This window comes from Bubalus kerabau, chromosome 1 (genome assembly GCF_029407905.1).
Source record: "Bubalus kerabau isolate K-KA32 ecotype Philippines breed swamp buffalo chromosome 1, PCC_UOA_SB_1v2, whole genome shotgun sequence".
Lineage (NCBI taxonomy): Eukaryota > Metazoa > Chordata > Mammalia > Artiodactyla > Bovidae > Bubalus > Bubalus kerabau.
Window position 1 is genome coordinate 149092001 of NC_073624.1, and position 22034 is coordinate 149114034.

At 50.1% G+C, this 22034-nt stretch overlaps 1 protein-coding gene across 1 annotated transcript; it reads left to right on the forward strand.

The window, feature by feature from the left end:
- Positions 1–13221: 13221 nt before the first annotated feature.
- On the forward strand, positions 13222–14918 carry LOC129641826 (failed axon connections homolog). Its single transcript, XM_055566418.1, has 2 exons — positions 13222–13277; positions 13431–14918. Exon 2 carries the CDS (start codon positions 13528–13530, stop codon positions 14392–14394), a length of 867 nt encoding a protein of 288 aa, XP_055422393.1. The 5' UTR covers positions 13222–13277; positions 13431–13527; the 3' UTR covers positions 14395–14918.
- Positions 14919–22034: the final 7116 nt, after the last annotated feature.

Below are 22034 nucleotides of genomic sequence, written 5' to 3' on the forward strand. Positions count from 1 at the left end.
ACAAGACAGATGTGGACCCTGCCCTCTGGGACTGACAGACACCAGTCAATAAACACACAGAAATACAGCAACCAATTATGGAAACTACTCAACAGAGGAAAAGCAGGGTTCTGTAAGAGAGAACAGCAAGGCCCTGTTGTAGGCTAGGGCTCAGGAGGAAGTGACATTTACCTTGTGATAAAGTCAACCAGACAAAGTGAAGGGTGAAGGCCTCTGGCAGACGTGTCGCTACCAGAAGCTGATGAGACTTCAAAGCCAGGGTGCCCCCGTGCACCGGAGCCTTCGCAGGCCCAGGAAGGGTCCTCGCTGTGTGTCCCCATGGTGACAGGTATTTGTAATAATTGCACAAATGAAATAATTGAACTGCAACCTGTGAAGACCACTGACCTCTCCCTTCACTTTGCCTGATGCTTGGAGGGGTTGGTCAGGATATCACTGGGATCTGGCTCCGGGGACGCCAAGCTGAGGAGAGTCTGTTTGGGTTCAAGGAGGTGTGTCACTGGCTGTGGCATTCATCTCTGGCTGTCCTGGGTTGCTGCTGCTGCTGCTAAGTTGCTTCAGTTGTGTCCGACTCTGTGCGACCCCATAGATGGCAGTCCACCAGGCTCCCCGGTCCCTGGGATTCTCCAGGCAAGAACACTGGAGTGGGTTGCCATTTCCTTCTCCAGCGCATGAAAGTGAAAAGTGAAAGTGAAGTCGCTCAGTTGTGTACGACCCTTCGCGACCCCATGGACTGCAGCCCACCAGGCTCCTCCGTCCAAGGGATTTTCCAGGCAAGAGTACTGGAGTGGGGTGCCATTGTCCTGGGTTGGAGGGAGGCAAACAGCTCCTGTGGGTTTCTGATATCCCCTGTGCTGGGCAAAGAGGTGGCTCTTGGGGCAATGTGGAAATGCTCCAGAGCAGGTGGAAGGGAGGGGAATGAGGTCTGAACTGGGCAAAGGCAGAGGCTGATCTGGAATATCGATATGGATTTTGTAATGTCTGTGAAATTCATCAGCTTTTTAAAACTTGTAATTTGTTTTGATTTTTCTCATTCTAAATAAGTTTTCATTTTTGCATCTATGATTATTTTTGGATTTCTGCATTTTTTTCTTTAAGAACCCCTGCCCTACTGCTGTAGATCTTGGTTCTGCTCCCTTCTGTCTCCTCTGAGACCAGGAGAACTCAATGGGTACTCAAGGGGGTGTCCCCAGGGCCAGAGCTGCTGGGCACATACTGTGCTGTGTGTTCAGTGCCTGCAGCTCTGCGAACTGGCCTTTCCATTTCCAGGTCTCTCCTCTCTCCCTTCTCCCCACCCTCAGCCTGCAATGCATGAGCTTCTGTGAAAAGTGAAAGTATTAGTCATTCAGTAGTGTCCAACTCTTTGTGACCCAAGGGACTGTAGCCCCCCAGGCTCGGTCCATAGGATTCTCCAGGCATGAATACTAGAGTGGGTTTCCATTTCCTCATCCAGGGGATCTTCCCGACCCATAAATTGAACCCACATCTCTCATGTCTCCAGCACTGGCAGGTGGGTTCCTTACCAGTAGCACCACCTGGGTAGCCCATGAGCTTCTGTACTTGTTCTCTTTTAAAATAGCTGTGCTATCAAACAGTGTTTATACATAAAAACTTGTATGAGATGTATTAGGTAGACAGGGCAGAATGAAAAATACACATATCATTTTTATACATAATACGTAAAATGGCCCAAAAGAAATGTCTGTACATTTGGAAGGATGGAAGGGAACCCATGGAGATATTAAAAGGTTGTGTGTGGTTGCGTTTTATGAGAGTGTGTGTGTGTGTGTGTGTTGGGAGTTGGCAACCCATGAGGATAAATGCAAAGTGATCCAAGGAATTTCCTAAAGAAAAATGCAAAGCCCGACAGTCCCTGGCTGGGGGTGTCTCTGAAGGTGGTAGGAATGAGGTTGCTTGGCCTGGGGACTGAACTGGAAGCCTGACCACATCAGCTGTCTCCAGCTAACCTCCCCTTGGGCCACAGACCCTAAAAACCCTGACTCCACAGGACAAAACCCAGAGCTGAAAGGGACTTTGAAAAGGGGGGTTGCCCATAGCCCCCTTCCCTTGGCCGCATGGACTCCAGCCAAGTCCCTCACCTCTATCTGCTGTTGCCCAGGCCAAGCTCCCCATAGATGTGGCTAGGGTAGGGCTGTCACTCTGCCTTTGTGGAGTTTCTACCTGGCTATACCCCTTCACCCTCAAACAAGCCCCCTCAAACCTGAAGTTCCTGCCCCAACCGCACTTAGAGTCCTGGGGCCTCTGGCTCAGTGGTGCTGCCAGTGATGTTTATCAAGGAGGTTGGCAAATGCTGTTGATTCCCAGTGGGCCCCTTTGCCCTCCCCACCTTGTTCCAAGGCCCTGTGTATGGTGCTGAGGCTTAACTAGGTCTTTGTTGCGCGGGGCAGGCGCAGGTGGGGTGTCTGGAGGCTCACGTTTGCCTCCAGCTCTTCAGAGTCAGCACCAGAGCCCGGGCCTTCTTCCTGCTCACTGAGGCTTTGCCCTGAGCCCTGGGATGCTAAATGCTTCTCTCTCCTTCCATCCAGCTCTCTCTCGTCTGCCCTGGCAAAGCCTAGGGGTGCAGAAGAGTACGGCCGCCTGCCGGGCCTCCTGAAGCTTTTTCCTCCAAGCCCCAGCTGCTGGACTCCCTCCTCCTGGGGCTCATCCTGTGTGCCTCTCCCCGTCTATACTTTACAAGTAACAAATGAAGATTTGTTGAGTATGAGGTGCAGCTTTCAACTTTCCAGAGGAAGAACAGGAGGGTCGTTCTGGGCTGCACGCTGCTCGGTTCCTAACAGTGCTTTGACCTAGAAGGACAGGTTTGTTATTGTTATTTAGTCACTAAGTCCTGTCCAACTCTGCAGCCCCATGGACTGCAGCACCCCAAGCTTCCCTGTCTTTCACTGTCTCCCAGAGTTTGCTCAGCACTTTGCATAGTTGGTTTACATGAGGTAGGTCTGGGAAGTGGCCCTTCACAAACTCCAGGTCCCCTTGAACTTGCGACTGACTGCTTGCTTGTATTCTGAGGTCTTGTTTGCTGGGCTGGCAGGGGCTAGGAGCTGGATTCCAGCCCTTCCCGCCCTCCTGGGCCCCGGGACAAGCCTGGCAAGGCTGGTGGGGAGAAGAGGCAAAGCTGAAGATCTCCTGTCACGATCGGAACCCCAGGGATTAGGCGAAGGACGTCACTAAGGAGACAGGGCATTTGGCCCACCAGCCTGCCTCCCATCTGGAGATCTGGAATCCTCTTGGGAGCAGTGTGAGATGAGCTCACGCTCTGGGGGGTTTCCTCCAAGCGGGAAGAACTCTTTGATCAACTATGGCTGGTTTTTCCTGAGGCCATTTTTAGCCCCCAGTCTAGGCTTATAATGTGCAGAACGCTGAGCTGTCGGCTTTCCTGTGACCATCCCAAGGCCTCTGGTGCGTGGGTGTTGAGACTGGGCCAGGGAATGGCCACATTATGTCCATCCCCAACTCCGAATGGGAAACGGGCAACTGGAGGACCTGAGTGCTGCCCCTCCCGCCCCTGCCAAGCAGGAAGTGCAGTCAGCAGGGCACATACAAACGCGCTTCCTGTAATTACGGGTGCTATTCTTCCAGATAGAAGAGATCACATTAAGGAATCATGCAAGGAAAATGCGGCACATGCTAATTTTAAAACAAACAGGAAGTTGTTATGGCCTCTTTGGGCACAAGGATGTCTATTTCATGAGAATTGTATGCTGGGCGGCTTCTTCAGTCGCTCAGTCATGTCCGATTCTTTGCAACTCCAGGGACTGAAGCACACCAGCCTTCCCCGTCCTTCGCCATCTCCTGGAGTTTACTCAAGCTCATGTCCACTGTCAGTGATGCCATCCAACCATCTCATCCTCTGTCGTCCCCTTCTCCTCCTGCCCTCAATCTTTCCCAGCATCAGGGTCTTTTTCATTGAGTCAGTTCTTCACATTGGGTGGCCAAATTATTGGAGCTTCAGCATCAGTCCTTCCAATGAATGTTCAGTGTTGCTTTCCTTAAGGATGGACTGCTTTGATCTCCTTGCTGTCCAAGGGACTCTCAAGAGTCTTCTCCAACACCACAGTTCGAAAGCGTCCATTCTTCGGTGCTCACCCCTCTTTATGGTCCAGCTCTCACATCCGTATATAACAACTTGAAAAACCGTAGGTTTGACTAGACGGACCTTTGTCGGCAAAGTGATGTCTCTGCTTTTTAACACGCTGTCTAGGTTTGTCATAGCTTTTCTTTCAAGGAGCAAGCATCTTTAATTTCACGGCTGCAGTCACCATTTGCAGTGACTTTACTGAACAGACGTAAGCTGAAGACCTGTTGAGTCTGTGGCCCTGAGTGAGGGCCTGAAACGGGGACACAGGGTGGAGAAGTGTGGTTCCTGCTTTCAGCAAGTTCATGGTCTAACGTGGCAGACAAATAGGTGAACTTCTACTTCACAGTCTGGTGTGCTAAGGTATAGATAAAGCAGGAAATAGGCTTCTTGGGAGCTCAGCATTGGGGTGGGAAAGGTTAGGGAAGGGGTAGTGGGTGGGACTCTGCCAGATCTTCAGCTGGGTGCTGAGACAGTCAGATGAATGAGGTGTGGTCTCCGTGGAGGAGCTCATGCCTCAGAGGGAATGCAGGTGGGCACGTCTGCCATGTCGCAATCGAGGGGTGCCTGGAGAGCTCTGTGCCTCCAGAGAGGAGGATGGCCCCTGTTGGAGGGTCAGGCAGGCTGCATGGAGCGAATGTGGGTTGTCATGCTGGCTTGAGCAGCTGACTCCTCTCCCCCTGACTTCTCTCTAACAGTTATGTCCCCCCTACTTCTGATTCTCACTGCCAGTCATTGAGGTGGGACCACCCAGTCAACCAGAGCATCCTTCCCTCTGCCCACAGCACTCATTCAAGCTTTGGCTTCTGACCCCAAGCCAGATGAATGAAAGTGTCATGTGGGCCTTTGCTGGAGTCTCAGAGTTGCTGAGATGATAGGATGTGAGTTGAGGCTGGGGATCATCTCAGGGTTTCCTCCTAACCAGAAGAATTCTGGTCTTAGTGTGCTGGCTTTAAAATATATCCATCTTCATGAGTCCTCAAACTGTTGACTCAAACCAAGGAGGGACCTCAAAGGAAGCCCCTCAGGTCTAATCCTCTAATGTTACTCTAATCCTCTAATGATGCAAGAACACAGGCCCAGGGGGCTGCTGGCTTGCTCCGGTCCCCCTGCGATGCAGTGGCAGAACTGGATGGAACGCTGGTGTCCCCTCTGCCCCTGCCCTCTCTTCACCGTGTTCAGGATCTCTCCTTGTCCGACTTCTCAGCCTCAGCAGGAGTGAAACTGGCCCCATGACTCAACATCCAGGCATTAAAGCACAAGGCACCCTATCTCTGAGGGGAGAGGGCTCTGCCTGCTGGAACTGTGGAAACAGCACAGGGGGCAGAGCTTAGTCCACCCCCTGACTCTGAGCATGTGGGGCTCAAGGTCACACCCATGTAGCCTACCCCAGACTCAGGAGCGCTGTAGATATGCGTCTATCACCAGGAGGAGGGGTGGAACAGAACAGCTCCAGAAACCTCCCACCCAGCTGCTCTGGGGGCCGGGGCCAGGGTACCTTGGCCCAGGCTGCTCCCTGCCCCTGCTTCTCTCTCCAGGGCAGGGCAGGGGGGTGGAGTATTTAGGGCTTCTTGTGTTGGTGCTGTTCTGAGAAAGAGACATACTTAGAGCTCACGTGGCTGCCAGCAGACACTCAGAAGGGGCTAGAAGAAGACCAAGCAAAGACCAGTGAGCAAGAAGCAGAGGGGCAGAACTAAGTGGCCAGGTTTCCCTCCAGAGAATGACCTCTGGGGCATGGTTTCTGTTCTGAGGACAGGTCACATGATTTGCAGAGCCCAGTGCAAGATGAAAACTCTGGGCCCGTTTTTCAAAGATTACTCAGAATTTCAAGATGGCAACCGCAGGGCTTTAAACCCAGTGTGAGACCTCCGTGACTGCGAGTGCACATGCCTGAAATCTGAGCATCTCAGCTCAGTCTGTTAGAACTGTTCCCAAGCTGACCCAGGGAAGTGCCCAGGAGCTGTCTCTAGAGCCCGCAGGGGTGGAGTCCTGGGATCTTGGCAAGTCATTTAACCTCTCCAGACTATGGTTCCCTCACCTGTGAAAAAGGGATAATAATGGGCCATGGTAGGGATTAGATGAGTTAACACATACATTGCTTAGAACAGGTCACGCGACACTTTGCTGTTATTATTTCTATGCATACTCTTCTAGGGTGAAAATTCATCTCCAACTTCCCGGCTCACATCAGGGCCTCCCCAGCTGCCCCATCCAGGTTCTGGACTGCAGTGTTTGGAAATCAGGATGGGTTCCCAGGACCCACCCCACCCAGGGCCCTCTCACCTCTTCCACTAGAGCAGCCCAGGGTGAGCCAGGGCTGGTGGAGCCAAACCCACCCTGGTCAGGAGCCCATAGCTGTGGTTGCTGGGAACTTGGTCGGACCACTGAGCAGTTCTCCCTGGAGTGCTGAGGTGGGGAAGGCTGCCAAGGTTGTCAGAGGGAGGGTCAGAGGGTAAAATGCACGCGTAGGCCAATACTGCCCCAGCTGAGGGGGGAGTGGGTGCTGGGAGTGGAGGGAGAGAAAAGGGGGCGCTTACTCCACCCCTGTGGTAGGAAGGGGCAGTGTCTCGGAGAGCTATGGGCAGAGGGAGGAGGGGGATAGTGACTCACAGGTGGTCTCCTTAGCCTTCTCTGGGCCAACCTGCTTGGTGGGGAGGTGGAGCGTTCAACCCATTTGGGACACTCAAGCCCTGGATTCTTGGCCTGGCCCTGCCCCTGGTTGACCCAGAGCTGGTCTCTCAGTGATCCCTTGGGGCTCCCTTACCATCTGTCTGGTGGGATTAAGACTCCTTAATTCAACAGAGATTCTCTGAGAATAGAGAATATGAGGGAGAATGAGAGCAAGAAAGAAAGAGAGAGAGAAAGATGAGAGAGACACAGAGAGAAACAGAGACAGAGGGGAACAAAAGGCCTAGAGACATTGGTCTTCCATGGTGGTCCAGGTCCAGAAGCCTTCATCTTCCAATGCAGGGAGTTCAATCCCTGTTTGGGGAGCTGAGATCCCACATGCCTCACATCCAAGAAACCAAAACATAAGACAGAGGCAATATTGTAATAAATTCAATAAAGACTAAAAAAACAAACAACAAAAAAAATGGCCTAGAGAGACAGAAGCAGAGAGAGCCGGGCACAGAGAGAAAGGGAGAGAACATAGAAGCACAAGGAACCGGTGCACGGATGTGTATGCCCTTGGAGGGGTTTTGACTTCCCCTCGCGGCTCGCTTGCTCCAGGAGAGGGGTGCTCTGGGCCTCGAGCCCCGGAGTGGAGGTCCCCCTGCCACCCCCAAGCCTGGTCACTCAGGCCAGCTAAGCCTTGCTCTTGGCCAGCTGGATCCCTGAAAGTGAGGCAGTGAGTGGCTCTGCCGCATCAGGGCTCTGAGCCGGGCTCTCTGCCAGTTCACCCTGGGAGCCTCCTTGGGGACCTGTGAGCTGTGCACCAGGAAGGCCAGGACGAGCTGCTTCTGCAGGACTTGAGTGTCCCAACGGGTGTACTTCTCAGCCATCTTCCCCTGGATGGCCCCCCACTGAACCTTCCCTCTGGGCCGCAGACTCAGGCACCTTGAAGAAGAATAGCAAACCAGCCAGATTCCAGGAGGCACAGGGCCAGTGTATGGCCTTGGAGTGTTTGCTTTTTTAAACTTAGAAAATATACAATTTTAATTTTCATCATGAAAACAATTGTGTTCTTAGAACTTCCAGGCGGCCCCTGACTTGGCCAGTCCTCATTCAGGCTGCCTCTCACGAGGGAAAACCGCAAAATACAATAACCGAGAAAACAATGGGCTGGGTTATATTTAACATGGGGCCAGGGCTCAGGGGCCCGCCTGCCACAGCGCCCAGCGCTTACCTTCCTGTCCCCTTCCGGGCTCCTCGCTCCCAGCCACCCCTGCATCTCGCTGTCTCCAGTCGTCCTCACCCTGAAGCCATTACTGATGGAAAGTCAGCCGGGCCCCTCCCAGGGCAGGAACCAACCCCTTCCTCCCCGCGGTCCTCCGCAGACCCTCTTTGTGATCCTGTGTCCCTTGACTGAAGTCACACTCCTGAGTCAGAGATATCCCTGAGTGGTACCGGCGCCTCCAGGGGTGGAGTTGTCTGGAAGAAAATCATCCTCACCTTTATCTGCTGCCTTCAGACCTCAGAAATACTTCATCCCCAATGTTCCCAGCCCACAGAAGACCGTCACTGCTTGGCTTGCTTAAACTTCATAATCAGTCTATTTTACAGATGAAAAACTTGAGGCCTGCAAAAGTGAAGTAGGCCCATCACAGAGTTCCCGTGATCCCAGGAGAGTCTGCATCACAGGCTGTGGGCTGCTGAGGCCTCTTACAGTTTTGAGGTCTGACGAACATGATGTCCAGGTGCTGGTGGTGGTGGTGGTTTGGTCGCTAAGTCGAGTCTGACTCTTGCGACTCCATGGACTGTAGCCTGCCAGTCTCCTCTGTCCATGGAATTCTCCAGGCAAGAATACTGGAGTGGGTTGCCATTTCCTTCTCCACCAGATGCTAAGGGAGCCTTCAATTGTGGACCTCTTAAGAGCAGGAGGTGTCTGTAGGAGCAGGGCACGTACAAGGGCCAGGGCCATGGGGACAGAGGAGGGCAGGCCTCGGGTGGGCAGCTCCGTCACTTCCTCGTAGAAGCCTTCCCAGACACCCCGTGCTGCCAGACCGTCTTCTCCTGAAGCTCCCCAACCTTTCCTTCATTCAAGTTTATACTTATTCCTGCAGTTATTATTGTTTACTCTGTCTCTTCCACGATGCCATGGACTTCTTGTGTCCTCCTTGTGGACACACTACCAGTGATCCCACCCTTCTTCCTCGGGCAGGACAGAGGACCACCCGACATCCAGACACATCGTGAATGGGTGTTCAGTGACGATTCCGGTCAGGCTTTGCTGACCTCCAGGCTTCGGGGGGCGGGGCGGGCGGGGGAGACGGGGAGTAGGAGACATGGAATTCATTCCGTTCATGGACAGGGCTGGCTGCCTCTTGGCGCCTTTTGCAGACCCTGTTCGAATTTCCCAGGATCTTCTGCAATCTCCGGTTTCAGTTACTCCTCCTTGGAGTTTTCCCAATGAGGGTCTCCTTTTGGCTGCATCAGCATCATTTTTTTTTTTTTTTTTTTTTTTGCCACCCAGCATGTGGAATTTTAGTTCCCCAACCAGAGATCGAACCTGTGCCCCCTGCAGTGGAAGCATGGAGTCTTAACCACTGGACCACCAGGGAAGTCCCTGCATCTGCATCTTGACTATTTCTTGAGGCTGGGAGTTTGGAGGTGGTGGTGGGTGAGGTGAGGGTTGGTGCTGGGAGGCTGTGTTGGGATGTGAGGTTGATGCAGTGATGCGGAGGTAAACAGGGGTGTGGCTTTATCTGTGGGGATCAGCTAGAGGAGGGACTGATGGAGAGACCTGCCAGGTCACACTAAAAGTCTTCCAGTGGGTCGTGATCAGCTGGTGGGGCCTCCTAGGGTGCGTGTTTACCTAAAGATGAGGTGCACTGAATGCCCAGCTGATTACTCACTCCCATGTGCTATGTGTTGTGAGGAATCAGGTCAGCAAGAATAAAAAGTCACATTGACGTTCAAAGCCTGGTACAGAAAGAAAACACAGTGAGGATTGCGGTTCCCCTTGGATCCTGGGGAGAGGTCATCAAAGGAGAGAATGGGAAGAGGAGTGTGCTTAAGAGCATTCACTCAGAGACCCCCGACTGCCCAGCTTTGGGGTCTGGTTTCAGCTTCTGGGGCCTTTCAGCCCTGAATCCAATACCTTACAGTCCCTTCTCAGAAGGGGCCTTAGAGAACAGGCTGCAAGCAAGTGAGAACCAGGAGAACCCCTCATCCCTTAAATTCATGTGGGCCAAAAAATAAATTTTAAAGTAGCTCATCTAAACATGCCCTGGGCTTACTCCAACTGAAAATACTAGACACATAGTCCAGAGCACTCAACAAGCTCGAATCTTGGCCAGCTCTGCCCTCCCTGGTTCCTCATAACTCCAAGGAACTGGCAGCAGCCATCAGGTTTGACTAATAGCATCTCGGCAACAGAAACCCTATTCAGATCAGCTGGTGCAGAGCCCCGAGAGCCCTTATCCCTTGCCCACCTCCTCACAGTTCCCCCACCTTATATTTATATTACTTATATTTACACTTAGCTCAGGAAGCCTTATAGACATAACCTAATTGAGGGGACAAAAGGGGTGGAGTTGCAGGGAGAAGGAACCATCTTTTTAACACAGAGGGATGCTGGGCAGGGGAGTTAGAGATGCCAGAAAGCCTATACCAGGTGGCCTTCTGAGAACCATGCAACCACGATGACAATCTTTATGGCTACCTCCTGAGCCCAACCTGCCTTAGAGCTTGGAGGAGTTCAGAGGCATGGAGCATAGCTTCTGCTCCCCAGTCGCCCTTGACTTGGTACAAAAGATAAGGGTGCACCCGGGGACATAGGGTGAACAGAGCTTGGCTAAAGATCAGGAACTGGGGTCCTGCCTGCTCTCTCCATCCTGTGCAGACCTAGACCTTCCTCTATGCTGCCTGCTTCCTTTTGACTTGGGCTAAAGAGTCACCTCTTTGCCTGGCATTAAAGCCACTTGACTCCCACCTACCTTTCCAGCCTCTAAAGCAGGCGCAGTTGCGTCTCTGTCTCTCATCATCACCATTGTTTTTAGGTCCCAGACAGGCATCAGATGCCCTGACACATGTGGTCATGGTCCCCCCCTTGCTGTAGGTGAGTGGCTGCCATTTGCTTAAAGCCAACTGAAAGGTGAGAGAACTGGATTCAAACCCAGCCTGAGCTCTTTTCATAACATCCTGAAAGAAAGCCCACCATCCCACAGGGATGGACAGAGGCAGGTTCCAGGAGGAGGTGACCTTTCCGTGTAAACGTCTGGAGGTGTCTGGGCTAGAGAGCATGTCCTGGCAAGAGGAAAGAGACCATGTACAGAGACTCGCAGCCAGGCCAGAGCTGTTCCTTTACCAGACAGAAGGGAGGCCACGTGGAAGGGCAGGGAGCACCAGGGCCTGGAGAATGAGCTGAGACCTAGAGAGGGCATGGCCTGGGGATGGATAGGGCAGGGTGTGTGGAGAAAGCTGGGTTGTGCCCCAGGCCACCCAGGGCCCTTGTGTTCCAGGCCGGCATGGGGGCCTGGGTCCTTATTACCTGCTTCCAAGTCCTTCTATGAACCTGTTCCGGCTGAACTGGCCCTGCGTGTCACCTGTGCCCATGTCTAGCACAGGTCCCTGCACAGATGGAGCAACGTGAGTGAGTGTTGAATACCTGGACCTCTGAGGATGCTGTGACATGGAGCTTTGGAAGCCTGGTCAGGCACTCAGTGAGTAAGAGGTTGCTGATTTTAACCAAAAGATCACTAAATGCACAGCAAAAGCTTGACGCTTCCTGCCTGTCTACGTCGCTTTGTTTCATATGCCCAAGAACCAAGATAACAAAAGGGAGCTGCTGTTTATTAATCATTTTCTATGTACTAAGTGCTATGCTAAAAACTTTACAAACCACTATTTTAATTTAATGGCGTGGGGTGTGAGGTGAAATTGGTGGTGAGGAGTGGTGGTGCTGCTGAGTTTGGATGTGGGGAGAATGGAGTGCCATCATAGGTTCCAGAGTGAGGGAAGACGAAACTGGTGTCTGATGTTGGTTTTAAAGGCCGTGGGGCCAGGGACTCCCCTGGTGGCCCAGTGGCTAAGACTCCAAGCTCCTAGTTCAGGGAGCCCAGGTTCGATCCCCGGTCAGGCAACTGGATCCCGCATGCCACAACTGAAGATCCCAGATGCCGCAACTAAGACTCAGGGCAACCAAATAAATGAATATAAATTAAAAAAAAAAATAAATAAAGGTCGTGGGGCCAGGAGGAGAGGGGAAGGACTAGAGGAAGAGAGCTCAAGAGAAGAAAAAAGTAAACTAGACAGAGAAAAAGAGAAGGAGGGGGTGAGGCCCAGGCAGAGGAGGACACAGTGATAAGTGGTAATTGCTACCATTCGTTCACTGTATTTCACCAAGCCTTTGCATGCACATCATCTCTCTGGATCTAATCCTCAGAACAGGCCTATGAAATAATAATGATAACTCCTGCTTACTGAGCCCTGCTCTATGCCAGGGACTTTATGTACATTTCCTCTAGCACTCATCTGCCAGAGGGTGAGTGCTCTTATCCAGTCCCCTCTACAGATGATATATCTGGGGTTCCAATAGGCTGAGGAACTCACCCAGGATTGAGGCTCAGACCTGGGGTTTGAATGCAGGCCTGTCTGGCCCTCCCCACTGTTTCAGACTTTATCCCATTTACAGATAAGGAAGCTGAGGTTCAGAGAGGGCCCGAGGTGCCGTAGGCCAGGGAGCATCTTGGCTGCAGCTCTTCCATTTGGCTGCAGGCTGGCCACACTGGGCCTTAGGGGTTTGGGGACCAAGTGGCCCCTCCCTGATCAAAGCCCCTGAGTCTATTCATGTTGGTCCCTGTGATTCCTGAAGTGGCCGTGTCCCTGCTAACCACTGCTGGAGGCAGCTCTTCCAGGTGCTTGAAGTCTGGTCTGGGCCCCACAGTAAGGCTTTGGGGAGCGGAGGCAGGTCCTTGGGAGCAGACAAAGTCCAGATTGTCTCTTACCTTGCCAAGTCAGCATCAGAGCTTGGCACTGCAAGGCATGGGGCCTCTTCAGTGCATGTTGGGCCCACGTGGGGCCACTTTCTTACTTCCTGGTACCACAAATGCTTTAGGTTCATTTTGCATTTTTCCTGTCCCAGACATAGAGTTCCTTTTACTGGAACCTGGTTCCTTGTACTGGACGATGATATTTAGAAACCAAGATCTGGGCATGAAGTATGCTTGTTACTACTGAATGTCAGTGCTTCTAGATTCTCTTAGTGGACAGAGCTAGGAAATGTATCTATCTACAGATGGTGACTGCAGCCGTGAAATTAAAAGATGCTTGCTCCTTGGAAGGAAAGTTATGACCAACCTAGATAGTATATTAAAAAGCAGAGACATTACTTTGCCAACAAAGGTCCATCTAGTCAAGGCTATGGTTTTTCCAGTAGTCATGTATGGATGTGAGAGTTGGACTATAAAGAAAGCTGAGGGACTTGGGCTGTGTCTCTCAGAGGGTAAGTCTCTCTAGGGTACACTTTTGCTGTTATTTGTTAAACCAGACATCTCTCCAGGGGCACATGGCCAAGACCCAGGTAACCGTGTACCGTGATAAGAGTGTTTTTATAAGTTCTGCAAAGACACAGCGCTTTCCCGATGGCCAGAACAATGTAATTTGCGACCTGGCCCGGGCCCTGGTCACTGGCTCGTGCGGGGCGGTGTCTCGGGGGAGCTCCGCGCGGCCCCAGGAAACAGCAAGAGATTGACTCCAAAGATGCTATTATTTTGCATCAGTTTGCAAGACCTAACAATGGTGTCCCCAGTTTATCTCCTTTCTGTTTGAAAATGGAAACTTATTTAAGGATGGCTGACTTACCCTATCAGAATTATTTTGGTGGAAAACTCTCTGCTCAAGGGAAAATGCCTTGGATTGAATATAATCATGAAAAAGTTTCCGGGACAGAATTCATAATTGACTTTCTGGAAGAGAAACTTGGAGTGAATTTAAACAAAAACCTTGGTCCTCATGAAAGAGCCATCTCCAGGGCAGTGACTAAGATGGTGGAGGAGCATTTCTACTGGACCTTAGCTTATTGCCAGTGGGTGGACAATCTCAATGAGACCCGGAAGATGCTCTCTCTTAGTGGTGGCGGTCCCTTCAGTAACCTGCTGAGGTGGGTCGTGTGCCACATAACGAAAGGAATCGTGAAACGCGAGATGCATGGCCACGGCATTGGCCGCTTCTCCGAGGAGGAGATTTACATGCTGATGGAGAAGGACATGCGGTCTTTAGCAGGGCTTCTGGGTGACAAGAAGTACATCATGGGGCCCAAGCTCTCCACCCTCGATGCTACTGTCTTTGGACACTTGGCCCAGGCAATGTGGACCTTACCTGGGACAAGACCTGAACGGCTGATTAAAGGTGAGCTGATCAATCTCGCTATGTACTGTGAGAGGATAAGGAGAAAATTCTGGCCTGAGTGGCACCATGATGATGACAACACCATCTATGAGTCAGAGGAGAGCAGTGACGGGAGCAAAACACACACGCCCCTGCTGGATTTCAGCTTTTACTCAAGGACAGACACCTTTGAAGACGAGGGAGCAGAGAACAGTTTTTCCAGAACCCCAGACACAGATTTCACAGGACACTCGCTCTTTGACTCTGATGTGGACATGGATGACTACACAGACCATGAACAGTGCAAGTGACGGGCAGCCTCGCTGACCCTCCTCTGTTGGAGCTGCCACTCCCTGGGGTCAGTCCAGTTTCCCAGGCAGAAATCCATTGATCTGGGAGGAGATCTTCGTGCTTGGCACAGTTCTCACAAGCTAACTGGAGTAGAGCAGCCTTATTTCTTTTTTGTACAAACAAGACACAGAACCATTCCTATGGCTCCATTTAAAACAGAGGCAAAAAAAATAAAAAAAGTCAGCATGGTTCCTGAAATCCATTTTTTGTTTTCATTAGAAAACTAACATTGTGTGGTAGAGCAGTGCAAGAGCGGGTTGTCCACAGACTGCTTATACGTTGATCCCCTGCAACCTGAGGGCTTAGGTGTGAGATGGATCCTGGAACATCCTTCATCCAGTAGGATTCAAAGTCATGAGTGATGTCATCAGAAGGAATGCAGGAGATAAATGTTCTTTGGTGGCCACTTGTATTTTCTGTGTGTATATTGTATGTTGAAATATAAGTCAAATAAAATCCATAGATATTCAGTGAAAAAAAAAAAAAAAAAAGCTGAGCACCGAAGAATTGATGGCTTTTGAACTGTGGTGTTGAAGAAGACTCTTGAGAGTCCCTTGGACTGCAAGGAGATCCAACAAGTCCATTCTAAAGGAGATCAGTCCTGGGTGTTCATTGGAAGGACTGATGCTAAAGCTGAAACTCCAATACTTTGGCCACCTCATGTGAAGGGTTGACTCATTGGAAAAGACCCTGATTCTGGGAGGGATTGGGGGCAGGAGGAGAAGGGGACGACAGAGGATGAGATGGCTATATGGCACCACCGACTCGATGGACATGAGTTTGAGTAAACTCCGGGAGTTGGTGATGGACAGGGAGGCCTGGTGTGCTTCGATTCATGAGGTTGCAAAGAGTCGCACATGACTGAGTGACTGAACTGAACTGAAGAGAATTAAGGATCTTCCCAACCCAGGGATCCAACCCAGGTCTCCCACCTTACAGGCAGATTCTTTATCAGCTGAGCCACAAGGGAAGCCCAAGAATACTGGAGAGGGTAGACCTATCCCATCTCCAGCGGATCTTCCTGACCCAGAAATTGAACTGGGGTCTCCTGCATTGCAGGCGGATTCTTTATCAACTGAGCTATCAGGGAGGCCCATTAAGGGAGGGGAGAGGTTTCAATTCCTCCTTATCTTTATTCCACTGGCCTGCGAGGGCTTTGCCAAAGTACAAACTCCTAAAGTCTGGCCTGATGAGCGGCTGGAACCCTAGGAGGAAGAAGAAGTAGGGTCTTCTGGCCGCTGTGGCCAGGGGCAACTCCAAATCTAGGTTCTCAGAACACTCACCAAGGCCCCAGGTGGCTAGGAAGTGCTGTCGGGGCATGTGGGCGGCAGCTGAGAGAGGGGGCAGTAGCGCTCCCTGCTCTTCCTAAACCCCAAGTCCTGTTGGTGTCAGGTCTCCCCCGGCAGAGCCTGTGGTTGTTGTTCAGTCGTTCAGTTATGTCTGACTCTTTGTGACCCCATGGCCAGCCTTCCCTGTCCTTCACTATTTCCTGCAGTTTGCGCAAACTCATGTCCATTGAGTCAGTGATGCTATACAACCAACTTGTCATCTGTCACCCCCTTCTCCTCCTGCCTTCAATCTTCCCAGCATCAGGTACTTTTCCAATGAGTTGGCTCTTCACATTAGGTGGCCAAATGGAGTTTCAGCTTCAGCATCAGTCCTTCCAATGAGTATTCAGGACTGATTTCCTTCAAGATTAACTGGTTTGATCTCCTTGCAGTCCAAAGAACTCTCAAGAGTCTTCTCCAAAACCACAGTTCAAAAGCATCAATTCTTCAGCACTCAGCTTTCTTTATGGTCCAATTCTCACATCCATACACGACTACTGGAAAAGCCATAGCTCTGACTGGATGGATCTTTGTCAACAAAGTAATGTCTCTGCTTTTTTAATACCCTATCTAGGTTGGTCATAGCTTTTTTTCCAAGGAGCAAGCATCTTTTAATTTCATTGATGCAGTCACCATCTGCAGTGACTTTAGAGCACGAGAAAATAAAATTTGTCACTGTTTCCACTGTTTCCCCATCTATTTGCCATGAAGTTATAGAACTGGATGCAATGATCTTAGTTTTCTGAATGTTGAGTTTTAAGCCAGGTTTTCACTCTCCTCTTTCACCTTCATCAAAAGACCCTTTAGTGCTTCTTCGATTTCTGCCATTAGGACAGTGTCATCTGCATATCTGAAGCAATATTTTTCCTGGAAATTTTGATTCCAGCTTGTGCTTCATCCAGCCCAGCATTTTGCATGATGTACTCTGCATATAAGTTAAATAATACAACCTTTACATACTCTTTTCCCAATTTTGAACCAGTCCATTGTTCCATGTCCAGTTCTAACTGGTGCTTCTTGACCAGCATACAGGTTTCACAGGAGGCAGGTAAGTTGGTCTGATAGTCTCATCTCCTTAAGAATTTCCCACAGTTTGTTGTTATCTACACAGTCAGAGGCTTTTAGCATAGTTAATGAAGCAGAAGTAGATGTTTTTCTAAAATTCTCTTGCTTTTTCTGTGATCCAACATTTGTTGGCAGTTTGATCTCTGATTCCTCTGCTTTTTCTAAATCCAGCTTGTACACCTGGAAGTTCTCAGTTGAAGCCTAGCTTGAAGAATTTTGAGTATTACCTTGCTAGCACGTGAAATGAGTACAATTATTTGGTAGTTTGAGCATTCTTTGGCATTGTCTTTATTTGGGATTGGAATGAAAACTAACCTCTTTCAGTCCTGTGGCGATTACTGAGCTTTCCAAATTTGCTGGCATATTGAATACAGCGCTTTAACAGCATCATCTTTTAGGATTTTAAATAGCTCAGGTATTTAAATAGCTCAGTGGGAATTCCATCACCTCCTGTAGTTTTGTTCATAGTGATGCTTCCTAAGGCCCACCTGACTTCACATTCCAGCACATCTGGCTCTAGGTGAGTGACCACACCATTGTGATTATCTGGGTCATGAAGACCTTTTTTGTATAGTTCTTCTGTGTATTCTTGCCACCTCTTCCTGATATCTTTTGTTTCTGTTAGGTCCGCACCATCTCTGGAGTCGCAGGTGGGTGAGGGAACTGAGCCTCAGGTAGATCTGCACAGTGCCTGGGGCTCCCAGCAGGTTGAGGTGAGAGGATCCTCCATAAGGCCTGAAGGGTCTCTCTCTGACCTGGGGCACCTACAGGCCCATTTCCAAGGGTCTGTCCTTGCTGGAAGGCCACGGAAAGCAAAGGCTTCCAAATAGGGAATGTTCTAGTGGGGGTAAGGGGTGCAGAGAGATGAGCCTCCCACCCCAGGGTATGAAGGGGCAGTTCCTTGGCCTTAATCATGAGGAATTGGGTGCTGCTGGGCGGTAGACAAAGCTCCACCAGGGAGCTAGAAGGTTTCAGCGCAGCCTGTGACCTGGACTAGCAATTTAACCTCTGTCATCAGAACGTCAGAATATTTTTCTCACTAGGTTGCTGTGGGGCTCAGAGGAGATTACAAATAATGGTTGCCAATATTTGTTTTATTGATTACTGGCTAGGAACCAGGCAGGAAGTCCCAGGCAGATCGAACATCTGCTCCTTAAGAAAAATGGTGTTTTAATGCCTTGTGGGCTGGGCTCTGAACCTTCTCCTCAGGGTCTGCAGGGCTCAGCAGGAACGGGGAGACCCAGACATCCCGTGGACCCAGCTCCTGCTGCCCACACATACCTGAGATGCCTGGAGGAGGCAGGAGAGCAGATGGTGGGCAGGAAGTATGGCCTTGGGGCACTGGTCAGGCAAGGTGCCAGTGTTCAAATGACCTTGGGCATGTCCCTTACTCTTTCTAAGCCTTGGTTTCCTCATGTATAAAATGGGCACAATAGAAGTATTTACATCACAGCATTGTTGTGGTTTAATAAGATACCATCCACCAATAGCACTTTGAAGAATCAACTGGTATTTTTTCCCCACTGTATTTCCTCCCTTCCCCACCCTTCTCCCCTTCCTGCAGAGCTTTTGTGCTCATTGCCTCAGGGAAAGGATGTGACAGAAGGAGGCAAAGGAAAATAGAAAGAGTCTCTTCCAGACTTTTGTGTGCAAAGCCTTGGCTGGAGGGAAAACTGAAAAGATTTAGGGAAAAAACATCCTGAGTGAGTAAGAACACCCCACCCCACCTACTAGCAAAGCACTCCCTGATGAGGAGGAAGAGGAGGATGGCTGGGCGGGTTGAGGAGAGGGAGGGGTGAGTCCTGGAGGTATCCTGGGGAAGCACCACCGCTTTAATAGAGGTTTTGGATCTGGAGTAGAGTGGGGACCTAGGCTCCGCTCGTGGGGAGAATCCTGGGGAGGCCATGAGGCCCAGCAAAAGGAAAGGGCTGGGCAGCATGACAAGGTCATGGCCTCAAACAGCCCCACTGTGAGTTCTGCTCCATCAGGATGTGGAAGCAGCAGGTGGGTCCCAGATGCAACTGTGACCCAGAGGTGGATAGACAGTCCCGTCCCCTCCCAGACTGACAGGATCGTCAGACAGGATCACAGGGCACCTCCATGGTGACCAAGTGGACTCAGGACACCATTGTCTCACTTGATGCCTTGTCTGTAATGACAGCCACCCTCCTCCCCATGGGAACTAGGACATCCTCCTGGGGAAAGTGGCAATGTAACTTGAGTTGTCTGAGATTAAGATTCAGCCACCACTGGCACGGAGATTTGAAGAAAAAAATAAGGCTGAGTCACAGAAAATGAAGTCCTATGTCTTAGCCACTTAAATGATGGACTGTGTGCAACTGGTGCCTGCTACAAATTTAGGCAAGGGGCTTAGCGTGGCGCCTGACGTGTGGCAGGTCCTGGCTGCCGTGCCCAGAGCCAGGTGGGCTGCAGAGCCTAGCCCTGCCTGTCAGGCTCTCCCCTGCTGAGGGTAATCAGGTGGGTAGCGCGGCTCTGGGGAGTGCGTACCCACTCAGCTCCCTGTCCTCCCCAACCTCCCTGAGGTCTGAATGTGACATTGCTCCCCCACATTCCATGAACATTTCTCCCACTTTTCTCCAAGCTGTTGGGGTTCTCTGCTGAGCCTCTGGAGCCCTTGGCTTGATGGCTGGCACCACCTAGACTCGGTGAGCATAAAGCGTTCTCTGGGAAGATGGACCTCAGTGTGTCCTGCCCGACTCTGCATGACACAGAGATCTCCTAGGACACCCCAGCCAGTTCACCCGAGTCACAGCCAAGTGAGTGACATATCTACTCTGGCCGGGGCCCATGCTTACACCCTTCTCAGCCTGGAGTCTTGAGAGGCAACACAATGGCTGGGAGTGGTCCGTGTTGTCTGGGCAGGGGCAGCTTCATCAGGGTCAACAGAAGATTCTCAAAGAACAGCACCCTGGTCAAAACCTTTCAAAGGCAGCTTGAGGTTGAATGTGGCATTTTCTACACACACCTGGATCTGAGGGTCCTCACCAGAGAGAGGGTCCAGGCTTTATCCTCATTCGTGGAGCTGATTGGCCTGAAATGTCATTGTATTAGGATTCACCAGAGAAACAGAACCAGTTGGCTGTCTCTAACCCTCACCATTGGGTTTCAGTAGAGCTCCAAGAGGGCCAAGGTCTACCTTTGTCACGTGGCTGGAAGGTGGCAGAGAGCCCTGGCTCTCACTCCTGTGCTCCTTTGAAAGAAACCTGCTATATCTCCTCAGGCAGAGGGCAGTCCAGATAGATTGTAGAAGCAATGCCAACCTCACTCCCGTTACTTTCCTGTTTCCCACTCATGAGCTCTTTGTAGCTTTTTATCACAGGACTCAGAGGTGCTTGGCTAAGCCTGGTTCAACAGTATGAGTGGCAGATAATCACAGTTGTTATATGGGTTCAGGGCAACTAAAAAAGACAAACCACCTGGTCCTCGTTAACTGTGATAGGCAGCTGAGCTGCTCAGCACAGAGGGTGCACTCAGCAGACTTCAGCCGTGATCATCACCATCATCCCTGTGGTCATAACAGGCAGTCTTGCTCTAAGCTCGTCTCTGCACTTATTCATGTTGTGACCACGAGCACTCTCATCTCAGGTCCTCACCTGTAAAACGATGGCAATGATAACATCCTCTTGGGATTAATTTGAGGACCAAATAAAACAATGGATGTAAAACGTCTTTGAAAAATATTAAAGTAAGCCAGTGGTATTATTTCTTGGTAAATAGTTGAATTTTCTTGTACTTAAACATCAAACCAAGCACGACTCACCTCTGAGCTTGATGACTGTGACCATTCTTGACAGAAACTTGTGTGTGAATGTAACAGTTCGCACTTTAATCCAAGGGAGAACATTTTATTTATTTTCGCAAGCTAACCCCTGCAATTAAGACAGAAAAGTGAATTTAAAGAAAAATAAAGCTTAGGTTTGGAAATTGGAACATAAATCGAAGAATGCACCAACTTCTGATTGTTAGTCAAACGCTCACTGGAGTTTGGTAGCTTATAACTGAAATATAGGACTCTGGTTTTTAATACCAGTTTTGTCTTTTAAAGACAATTTGATGGTAAATCATTAAAAAAAATCAATGTGATTTAAAAAATGGGCCATAGATATAAATGGAAAGTGCAGAATTATGAAACTCCTAGAGGACAGAAAAAGTGAAATTCTAGATGACCTTGGATATGGCAATGGCTTTTTAGGTAACCCTAAAAACAAATAGATGGGGAAACAGTGGAAACAGTGGCTGACTTTATTTTTCTGGGCTCCAAAATCACTGCAGATGGTGATTGCAGCCATGAAATTAAAAGATGCTTGCTCCTTGGAAGGAAAGTTATAACAACCCTGCTAAGTCACTTCAGTCGTGTCCGACTCTGTGCAAACCCTGAGATGGCAGCCCACCAGGCTCCCCGTCCCTGAAGCATATTAAAAAGCAGAGACGTTACTTTGCCAACAAAGGTCCATCTAGTCAAGGCTATGGTTTTTCCAGTAGTCATGTATGGATATGAGAGTTGGACGGTGAAGAAAGCTGAGCGCCAAAGAATTGGTGCTTTTGAACTGTGGTGTTGGAGAAGACTCTTGAGAGTCCCTTGGACTGCAAGGAGATCCAACCAGTCCATCCTAAAGGAGATCAGTCCTGGGTGTTCATCGAAAGGACCGATGTTGAAGCTGAAATACCAATACTTTGGCCACCTGATGCGAAGAGCTGAGTCATTTGAAAAGTCCCTGATGATGGGAAAGATTGAGGGCAGGAGGAGAAGGGGATGACAGAGGATGAGATGATTGTATGGCACCACTGACTTGATGGACATGGGTTGGGTGGACTCTGGGAGTTGGTGATGGATAGGGAGACCTGGTGTACTGCGGTTCATGGGGTCACAAAGAGTCGGACACGACTCAGTGACTGAACTGAACTGAACTGAACTGAAAAGCAAAATCTATGAAAGATGTAATTGATAATTTGAACTTCAGTAAAATTACAAACTCCAGCCCTATGAAAGACTGGCAAGAGATACGGAAGACAATTCACAGACTAGAAGAAAATATTTGCAAAAGACATCTGATAAAGAATTGTTATCCAAACTATGCAAAGAATTTTTAAACTCAACAAAAAGAAAATGAGTAATTCAATTAAAAAGTGGGCAGAAGACCTGAACAGACACCTTGTCAAAGAACAAATGGACAACAAATAAACAT